Below are 10,058 nucleotides of genomic sequence, written 5' to 3' on the forward strand. Positions count from 1 at the left end.
AGCTGCTGGCGGGGGCTCTGGCAAACCCTCCTCCTCTTCCTTACCCTCCGACAAACAACCGCTGCATCCAGCGGTGGCTTCCAGGAGACCCCTGCTCAACTGTGGGCACGGGGCTTTGCCTCCTGCCTCAGTTTCCCCATATGGAAAGCAAGGAAAATAAAATTTGCCAATCAAAGCGGCTATGTAAACAGCACCGGTGTGAGCTGAGGAAGCAGCACGGCCTGGGAAGCAGACTGCAGGCACCGGCAGAGGCGACGTGGTGCTGGACACCCGGGCTGCTGGCAGAGGCCGTGCCCTGGGTGGTTTGGCCACGGTGCTGAGTCCGGCGGAGCCTCTCCACCGTGCCAACTACAGCATCTCTGCAGTGCCACGCTCGCCCCCACTGCCCGCAGAAGCGACAGCTCCATGGTTATGCCGCGAGCGGCCTCCTGCCCTTCCCGCAGAGGGAAGTGTCTGCACCTGATGAGCCATCAAAGTGCCGGCGCTGCCCAGCCCCGGCTGCCGCCGCAGCCCCCAGGTTGGTGCCACCGAGCCTGGGCAACGGAGCTCCTTGCACCGGTGACATGAGAAATCTTGGGCCCCCCGCAGCGTCATGTCCCGGCACCCGAGCCCCCAGGGTCGCTCGGCCGGGCCATCGCAGGACCCCTCTCGCCACCCCCCCACGCCCCAGCCCGGCTCCCTCCATAGAGGCGCCAGACGCTCCGGAATATGCAAGAAACGCTGCATTAGGCAGATTCCGGATAATCTCGTCTCTCCCGCCCCTTTTCTCCCACAAAGGTCTCGCCTTAATCCCCGAGAGCGGCTGTACAGCCCTGCACTCTCCCTTTCAGCACATCGCCAGCGCCGGGGGGCCGGGGTGGCCACGGTGCCCTCGCCATCGTGACCTGGCCAGGGCCCACCCAACCACCCCACGGCCTGGAGGGGTCCTGCGGCCCCCCGGGGGGGATGGAGCGGCAGGCTGGCTGGGGACGCAGAGCTGGGGGGACGGTGGAGGGTGAGTGTGGGTGCTGCAGCTTCGTGGGTGTCATGGTCACGAGTGCATCGGGGACAGTGGTCCTGCCCTGGGGCTGAACTCACTTCCTCCCGGCGGCTGAGTTCGGCTCTTAAATCCCCTTAATTAATCAGAGTCGGTCACCCCCCGCCTCCTCGATCCGCGGCCGGTCTGCCAGGGGTGCAGCCAGCCCCCGCTCTGCCCCCGGGGACCCCACTCGGGAAGAGATCTGGGACCCCCCCACCCGCGCGGATCCCTGCACCCCGCCCAGGAGGGGCCGGGGACCACACTCGTAACCCCACTCGGGGACACCCTCCCCCGCGGGACGCGCCCGGGACCCCCCACGGGCGGGGGGGCCGCGCCTGGGACAAGCGTTCCACACCCCCCCCGCCCCACTCGGGTTTGAATGGAGGGTGTGGGGCTGCCCCGTGACGTAGCGCCACGCCATTGGCCCGGGCGGGGCGATGACATCATGCCCGCCGCGGCGGTAGTGGGGGGGAGCGGGTTTGCTCCGGCTCGGCTCGGCTCGGCTCGGCACGGCCATGGGCCGGCAGCGGGTCCCGGGCGCGCAGGTAGGGGGGGGTCCGGGGCACGCTGGGGCTCGGTTCAGCCCGGCACGGCTCGGTTCAGCCCGGCGCGGCGCGGGGGGAGGCAGCCGGGCCCCGGCTCGGCTATTGTCCGGCGGCGGGCGGGGTCCCCGGGCTGCCCCGAGCCCCGCTCCGGGAACGGGCCGGGAGCGGCGGTGACACCCCACCCACCCGCCCACCCAGCGGGGCGTGGGGCCGGACCGCGGCGCGGGTGGGCGAAGGGGTTAACAGGATGCGGAGCCGTGTTTGTCCTGCGTGGGGCACCGGCCCGGCTCACCCCGCCCCGGCGGCGGCGGCGGCCACCGGCGGCCGTTCGCCCCGCGGCTCTACACGCTCCGCGGAGCCCGACCGGGGAGGAGGAGGAGGAGGGGGCGGGGGGAGCGGTTCGCGGTGCCCGGAGCCGGCGGTGGCCGCAGCCGGGGCGGTGGCTGCCCGCGGCCCTTCTCGGAAAGGTTGATCCTCCCCGCGCTGGAGCGGGTCCAGCAGCACCCCTGGGCTGGCCGGGGCTGGGCGCGGGCGGGTGCTGAGTCAGAGCTGCCCGAAATCCCCCTCCAGCCCTTCCTCCCGCAGCCTGGGACAGGGCTCAGGGCTTCCCCGCCGGCCCCCCAGCCTTCCCGGCCGGCCCCCAGCCTGCCGTCCCGCACTGCGCCCCGTCCCGGGGGAGCACACGCCGCCTCCCGTGGGTGCCCCGGAGAGCAGGGACCTGCCCGGTTCTGCAAGCCCGGGCACGGGGCTGGCTCCCCAACCCGCTCCGGTGCGGGACCGGTGCCTGGAGAGCCGGGAGCTGGTGGGCAGCTGGTGGGGAGCTGGACTCAGCCCTCGCCGCCCTGGTTTGACCCCAGTGGTAGCAGCGGGAAGTATAGATGTTTCCGAGTGCCGAATGTATAGATTAGGAAGGCTGTTCTAAAGGGAGCTGGGATCGTTAACGGTCTGGGGGAGAAACTGAGGCACGGAGTGAGGTAGCGAAGGCAGCGCAGGTCTCTGCACCCCGGGACGGGGCTTTCTCCCTAGCTGGGTGCGCAGTAAACAAGTCTGTTTTGGACGCAGCTCCCTCGGAGACCGTGGAGCGAATCCAGCTGAGATGTAGCACCGAGGACGTTCAGGTTTGGGTGCTGGGGGGAAAGAGCAAGGCTGGCCTGAACACCCATCGCGGGGGCCAGCCGCCCAGCTCTGCGCCGTGGGCTGACCTGGTGCTGGGGCTCCCTCCGCGGCCCCGATGGGCAGCCGCACGCCGCTGCCTGCAGGCAGCCCCGCCGCTGGCAGCGTTGTGCTGACCGTGGCGGTCTCTCCCTTTGTTCCCCGGGTTTTGTCGTGAGCGCAAACAGCCGCCGCGGTCGTGGGCCCCCCAAACCGGCCGGCTGCGGGGTGCTGGGCCCCAGTGGCAGGTAGGGTGCTGCGGCCAAGCCGTGGGAAGCCTGCCTGTTTACTTCCCGTCCACCCCAGCGAAACCGCAGGAATTTGGAACCCAGCGGAGGTCGGGAGGTCTGTTTAGCCCCGGTATCCTGTCGGACCCCGGCCAGCCCCTGTTGTTGTGAGAGACGGGGCCGGGGCCAGCGAGGAGATAACCTTTCCCCCCGGAAACGTCCCCTCCTCGCCCTGGAGAGCCGTGGGCTGGTTTGCGGCCCGTAGCAGGAGGATTTACGGTCCCGTGCGTGTTCTGGCGTGTCCTGCCAGTAGTTCCTCGCTGAACTCTGGCTAGCTCCCGGTCGTCGGCAGTCCCTTGGGGAGCACTGCTCTGCTTTTGGCACCGGTGTGCCGGCGCTGGGGTGGTTAGTTCCCCGGCTCGGCTCTGATCGGCGCGCTGATAGCCCTGGCGAGAGCCGACCTTCGCCTCCCGCCCTGACGAGCTGTCTCGCTGGCCCCAGCTCTGACGCTCGCTGCCGGCTGCCTTTCCGCTTCCAGAAGCGCTGCCAGAGCTGCTCCGTGCATCCCACGGATGAACTGCGGCGGTGTCCCGGTGCCAGGGACAGGACCAGACCTGTCGCTCGTGCCGGGGAGGAGGCTGTCACCGGGGCGCCTGGGCTGCCCACGCTAACAGGACCGTCTCCCCCCAGGCCTGGGAAGACTCGCCGGAGAACCTGACGCGAGGGTGTGACAGCAGACCGGTCCCCTCCCGGGCCGGCGGTGGCAGGGTGTGATCCGTGCCCCGGCAGCTGTCTGCCAGGCAGCAACATCAAAGGGCCGCCTGCGCCGGATCCCCGGGGGGCAGCGCACCAAAAAGTGGGGCTGAGCAGCTGGTGCACCCTCCCTGCCCGGCGTGCGGGTTCTCCCTGGCCCCGGGCGGCGTGGGGGGCCCGACCGGTCCAGCACAGCCCCTGCCCCAGAGCCAGGCAGGGTGGGGAGAGCATGAGCATCCTCTGATCTCTGGGCTGGAGGGCGCTGCCTTGGGGCGCTCTGCGCGGCAAAGCCGGGGAGGCTCGTTTGGAGCCAGCCGGGCTGGCCGGGATGCTTTCCCCCTCTGTGGGTTTGACTCTCCCAGCCTGTGAGCGGGACGAGTCGGGGATGGGACGTGTGGGAGTGCGGCGGGACTTGGCGTTTCCTCCGTGCGCACCCATGCGCTGGTTTCTTTAAGCCGCTGGTGCTCTCTTGACCCCGCGGGTGACTGGTGCTGGGCAGGATGGGATAGGGAGGATGGGGGGGGTCTTGGGGGAAGCCTGCACCATCAGGGCACGCAGTCCCCGCTGCCCGCTCTGCACCCAGAGGGGCTGTCCCACCCTCCACGCTGGCTGCGGGACCCCGCTCTCCTGCGGCAGAGACCCCTTCGCAGGGGAAATCGTGTCCCCGAGACCTGGGGCTCTCGCTCCTCGGAGCTCGTGGTCCCGAAGGGCTGAGAGGGCAGGTGGGAAGCAGCGCGTGGTCTCTCGGTTCACTTTGTCCCTCTCGCCCTCGACCCGCGCTTGCAGGTCCCGTCCCCTCCCCTTCCCCTGAAGCCCTGCTGGGACTTGGCCGTGTTCTGGGCTCGCTGCCCCAGGACGGGCAGCGCTGCCTGCCAGCCTGCCTGCCTGCTGCCTGCCAGCCTGCCTGCCTGCAAAATCTCTCGGGTTACAGAGTGCCTTTTCCTGGTAGGTAGCTGGAGAGGCGGTGGCGGTGAAGCCGCCCTGGCCTGGTTTCCTTTGTGAAAGCGCCTGCAGCGGGAATGTCACAGGATCCGCTCTCCTCTCCCTGAGCGAGAAGAGCAGAAAAGGGCTCTGTGTCCCGCTCCCCGCGGGCAGGACGGGGCCGGCAGCCGGGCTGTGCGGGCAGCAGCGTCCCAGCAAGCTGCTGTCACCTCTCGGGGCGAGCTGGGAGCAAAGCGTCGAGGGACGGGGAGATTTTGGCTGCTGCGAAAAGGCTTCGTGGGCAGGAACGCCGAGGGGGGACGCGGTAGCTTGTTTGGAGGCTGTGACGGTGATGGAGAACTGCTGGCCGCCGTGCCGGTAACGCTCCAACCTCCCGGTGGCCCCTTTGCCGCGGCTTGCAAAGTATCTCACAAATGCTGAACTTGGCCCCGAAATCTAAATACAAGGGAGGGACAGTCCCCAGATGGCCTAAATCAGCAGCACGGTTGCCTGGCCCAGCTGGGGAGCTCGCCGGGAGTGTTTGCTTTATGTAAAACCAAAGGCTGGAGGAATGCCGGCCTGAAAGGAGACCTCGCAAGGGGGAACGTCTGTGCCACGCACACGCGCTCAGCTGGGCGTGCGTGAGATCCTGGCGAGGGGAGCGGGGCTCCAGCGAGCTGCTTGTCTGCGTTGGGATGGGATGAGGGGGAAAGAAGTCCGCTCGGCTGCTGGTTTGAGGGTGCGGAGAAGGTGTCACGGCTGCTCCGTCTCTTCCCTGGGCTGCTGGGGATAAACTGGGGGCTCTCCCGGCCAGACCCGCCGTGTGCCGGTGCCTCCCCAGGGCTGTGCCGCAGCAGAGTCGGGCAGTCGCCCTGCCGAGAAGGGCTCACGCTGCCGCCTCCGTGGGGTGGTGGGATCCTGCACCGGGATGGATGGGGAGCACAGCCACGTGCCGCCGATACCGTGCTGCCGGGCATGCCTGCCGTGGCTGGCCCGTTAAGGAAGCTGCACGCCGGAGGGCCGGGCACCGGGACTTTGCACCCAGGTGGGGTCAGAGTCCGTCCTGCCTGCATGAGACCGGCCCAGCCGCAGCCCGCCGGAGGCCCCACTGCCGCGGCGTGGGACGGACGGGTGTCACAGGGCAGGTTTGGGGAGGGATGGGGGGCGGGAGCCCTCCCCAGCCGTGCTGGGAGCTGCGGGGCAGATGCTGTGGTGTCCGGCTGAGCGGGTACAGGACTGGGTTGTGCTGGGACCGTGCCGCCATCGCTGCCCGTGGGCTGTGGGGCCGGGGCTCGCTTCCAGCCGATCCTGTGGAGCCATTCGGCTGCACGCTGGGGCTGGGTGGGCAACGGGGGGGACGTGGTCCCCACCCCGAAGCTCGCTCAGAGGAGAGACGTCGGTCCCTTCCCCGTGTGTATCACGGGGCCGCAGTGTCGCCGGCAGTGCCCGAAGGGAGGAAGCGGGTGGCCGCGAGCCCTTCCTCCCCGGCAGCCTCTCCCGGGACCACCTGGGGCTGCCTGGCGCCAGGGGAAGCGCGGGATGCGGTGACGTGGTCGCTGTCCTTGTCCCCTCCTGCGTGGCCACGGGCAATGGGCTGGACAGGTCGGGTGGTGGTCACGGGAAGGAGGAACGTGCCTCTCCGCATCCCGGTCAGCCAGGGCTCTCGTCATCTCTACCGCCAGCTGCCACCCCTGAGTCACAGCGGTGACGGTGAGGTGGCCGGGGAGGGTGGGCACGGCCACGCGTGGGCTCAGCGCCGGGGTAGAGCGAGGAGCAGCACGGAGGGCTTTGGGGTGCTGGAGGGCGGCAGCAGGGCCGTGTCCCCACGTCCCCATCCTGCCAAGCGTGTAGGGGTACCCGTGGGGTGCCTGCCCGTCCCCATCCCCCGTCCCGGTTCCCCCCGTCCCGCCGCTTGGCTGGCGGTGCCTCCCGGGGGCTCTACGCCCTCCTTGCACACTTCCTGCCGTCTGTTTCCAATTCCTCCTGGCGTCTGCTCCTCCCTGCTTTCTTCCAATTAAAAAAAAAAAATCCCAGGCATCTTCTCGGCGTGCGGCTCCCAGAGGCTCGAGCGCTGCTGTGCCCCGCTCCGGCGGGTTGGGGCTGCACGGGGAGGGTACAGTGGGTGCCCGCGGTGCCCCGCGTCCCTTTTGGTGCCCGTTCAGTTGGGGCACGGGGGCAGGGATCGTCCTTGCAACGTCCCTGTGCCCAGGTTTTTCTCCTGTGGTCCTTTCTGCGTGTCTGCTCTATGGACGGGGTCTGGGACCCGCTCGTTTAGGGGATGCGGGGAGCTTCGGGGTGTCTGGGGCCCGTCGCCCTGGGAGCGATGCCCTGCGTGGAGGCTTTTCCCAGGGGAGCGGAGGTGCTAGTGGGCACAGGGTCACGTTTTGCAGCCTGGCAGGGTGAGGGCTGGTGTCGGCAGGGCCGTGCCCATCCGCGTCCTCGAAGCCTGAGTGTGTCCCTCTCTCCTGTCCCCTAGGAGTGACCTGTCCGTGACGCTGGTGGGAGCCCAGCCGCAGACCACCAGGTGTGAGCACCGGCCAGGTCCGTGAGACGTGTGACCCCGTTTCGGCCACCCCGGTGCAGCGTGGCACAGCCCCTCCCCGCCGCCGTGATGCCGATCCTCAAGCAACTCGTCTCCAACTCTGCCCACTCCAAGCGGCGCTCGAGGGCCGACCTGACGGCTGAGATGATCAGCGCGCCGCTGGGGGACTTCCGCCACACCATGCACGTGGGCCGGGCGGGGGACGCCTTCGGGGACACCTCCTTCCTCACCAGCAAGGCGGGGGAGCCGGAGGCGGGCGAGGAGCCGGGTGCCTCCAAACCCAGCCTGCTCTCCCGCCGCTTCCGCAGCAGCAAGCGCTCGCAGTCGGTGACGCGAGGTGACCGGCGGGACATGCTGGGTTCGCTGCGGGACTCGGCTCTCTTCGTGAAGAACGCCGTCTCCCTGCCCCAGCTCAACGAGAAGGAGGTGGACAGGAGCGCGGGGCAGCTGCCCAAGAGCCTCTCCTCCAGCCCCGTCAAGAAGCTGCCCGAGGAGGTGAGCCCCGAAGAGCAGCAGCGCCCGAATGGGGCGGCCGCCGGGCCGCTGAGCCCTGGCTTGGACGAGCGCGACTTCGGGGACATCACGGAGCTGCCCGTCGTGGTGGCCAAGAGCGGGGTGGGCATGAAGCACGCCGAGTCCATCATGTCCTTCCACATCGACCTGGGGCCCTCCATGCTCGGGGATGTCCTGAGCATCATGGATAAGGAGCAGTGGGAGCAGGACGAAGACCCCGAGGCAGAGGAGAGCCGTGAGGAGGAGGTGGATGCCGCCCTGCCCGGCTCCCCGGCGGTGGCGGCGGCGGCTCCGCTGAGCCAGAGCCCGTCCCGCGGCACCGGCGGCCGCTGCCCCAGGGACAGCAGTTCGGCATCCAGCTGCGCCTCGGGGCCAGAGGAACGTAGCCCTATCCCCGGGCCACCGAGCCACCGCAGCCCCCCGAAACGCCCTGACAAGGAGTTCTCATTCGCTGACGAAGACGACGACGAGATCAGAGTATAAAAGGCGGGCGGCAGAGCCGAGGGGTCTGGTTCTCATTTGCGGTTGCTTGGACACGGGGCCGAATACCCCGGTGCTGCAACGGGTGGCACCGGGGAAGACTCAACTCCTCACTCGTTCCCTCTCCCCGTCCGACGGTGGACGTGCCGGCGGCAGGACAGCGCTCTGTTCCCGGGGCAGCCCTGGCGCCTCTCGGTACCCGGAGAGCTCCAGCACGTCCCGGGAGGGGAAAGTGGACTTGATTTCAGTTTTTTCTGTTGGACTTTGGATATTAGCTCTTTTCTTTTTTCCCCTCTGCCCATGTAAAGCAATATAGGATCAAAGAAGATGAGGCTTCGAAGTTTTAGCCCCTTTAGTAATATATATATTTTTTTCCACCGTACGGTTTTTACTGCGCTCTGATTTGTACCTAACTTTCTTTACTCTCACTTTTGGTTTTACTGGAGGGGAGATTTCCCATGAGGAAGGACTTGGATCTGGAGCTCAGAGGGGGCCTGGGACCGTGGGTGGTTCCAGCTCCCCAGGTTTCTTGGGGACTTTCTGCAGACCAAGAACTTCCAGCCCCATGCTGTGGTGGGGGCTCGCTCCCTGTCCCTTGGATGGATGGATCCATCCCAGATGCTTGACCCTCTCAACAGCCTGGGGGTCACAGGGATGCCCCCCTGGCCAGCCCTGGTACCCGCTGCTCCCAGGGATGCTGATGGGAGTGTGGGTCTGTCCCCCGTGGGGGGAACACCTGGAACCCCCCGTGAGCCAGGGCGAGCCCCGGTGTCCTGCGTGCCGGGAGGCCACCGTCGTGGGGCCGGTCTGGCTGGGCAGTGCGGTTGGAAGAGGAGGGTTTTATACCATGTATGTACAAATGCAAAGAATAAAAGGAAACGGTAGTGACAGCAGTGGCCTGAGTTCCTGGGGGGTGAGGTGTGTGGGGACACGCCTGTTTGCACCCTGTGGCACGGGTGGGGACCAGCTTTCTCTGTGCTGCCGCTGTCCCCAGACCCTGTCCTGCTGCCTCCACCTTTGCTGCCCGGCCCTGGCTGGAGTCCTGCCTGGCGGCTGGGCCCCTGGCCGGCGTTTCGGCACCTGCGGCGGCCATGCTTTATCTGCCCATCGCGTGGGGCTGCCTGTGGCGGGAGGAAGCGGGCGAGCTCCTGCTGACCGGATCTGGCTCGGGGCTGGGACCCTCCGGCCAGGCTGGTTCCTGCCAAGGGCCGGTTCTGCCAAGATGCCGCTCTCCTCCCCGCAGCCCTGCTCCCTGCCAGCCAGGCAGGAGGGGAAGGTGATGACAGGGCAGGACTGGCTGTCCCTGCTCCCACGGGCTGGGGGCCAGGGCTGCCCTGGGTGCTCCCGGCCCCGTGGAGCTGCCGCGGCCCCTGCCGACCCCGGCACGGTGAGGGTGCTCCCATCCTACGGCCGGCTTCCCGCAGCTCAGCCCCTGGTGCCAGCGGGGCTCTGCCAGTGCCGGGGCTGCCTTCCCTCCCCAGCCCCACGACGGAGCTGGGCTGTGATGGGTGAAGCGCTGGGAGCAGCCCCAGAGCTCTTCCCTGAGCTGGTGGAGAGCGTGGCTTTGCTGGGAGCACCAGCCAGGCCCTCCTCACCGGTGATGGAGGGGGAGGAAAGGATTTGGCCCCTCCAACATCTCCTGGCCCTAGGAGGGGCTGGGTGCCCCTGTCCTCCCAGAGGGATCTCCCCTGGCGAAGCTGGTGGGAGCGGGCAAGTGCTGTGCCACGGCAGGGACACAATGGGGTCCTGTGCGTGTGCCAGGCCCAACGCAACGCCCCGCGGTGTGGGACATTGGACTATTGTCCGGGCTGGGGAGAACAACAGCAGCTGCAGCTGGTGGCTCTGAGCTCACCGGGCTGCCTCTGCCCCGCTCGCTGCAGCACAGCCCCCCCTCCCGTGCCAGGGTC

The 10,058-nt window shown here is 68.4% G+C and overlaps 2 protein-coding genes across 2 annotated transcripts in view; one reads left to right on the plus strand and one right to left on the minus strand.

Moving 5' to 3' along the window:
• The window catches only part of RPL38 (ribosomal protein L38), a 153,808-nt gene that overhangs the window by 115,640 nt on the left and 28,110 nt on the right, over nt 1–10,058 (minus strand). The gene's annotated exons all lie outside the window — the stretch shown is intronic.
• On the plus strand, nt 1,444–9,041 carry CDC42EP4 (CDC42 effector protein 4). The gene is made up of 2 exons (XM_075770755.1): nt 1,444–1,563; nt 7,093–9,041. Exon 2 carries the CDS (start codon nt 7,228–7,230, stop codon nt 8,152–8,154), a length of 927 nt encoding a protein of 308 aa, XP_075626870.1. The 5' UTR covers nt 1,444–1,563; nt 7,093–7,227; the 3' UTR covers nt 8,155–9,041.

This window comes from Balearica regulorum, chromosome 18, assembly GCF_011004875.1.
Source record: "Balearica regulorum gibbericeps isolate bBalReg1 chromosome 18, bBalReg1.pri, whole genome shotgun sequence".
NCBI classification, from domain to species: Eukaryota; Metazoa; Chordata; class Aves; order Gruiformes; family Gruidae; genus Balearica; species Balearica regulorum.

Coding starts and splice junctions, on each gene's coding strand:
- CDC42EP4 (XM_075770755.1), top strand. CDS start 7,228: ATGCCGATCCTCAAGCAACTCGTCTCCAACTCTGCCCACTCCAAGCGG.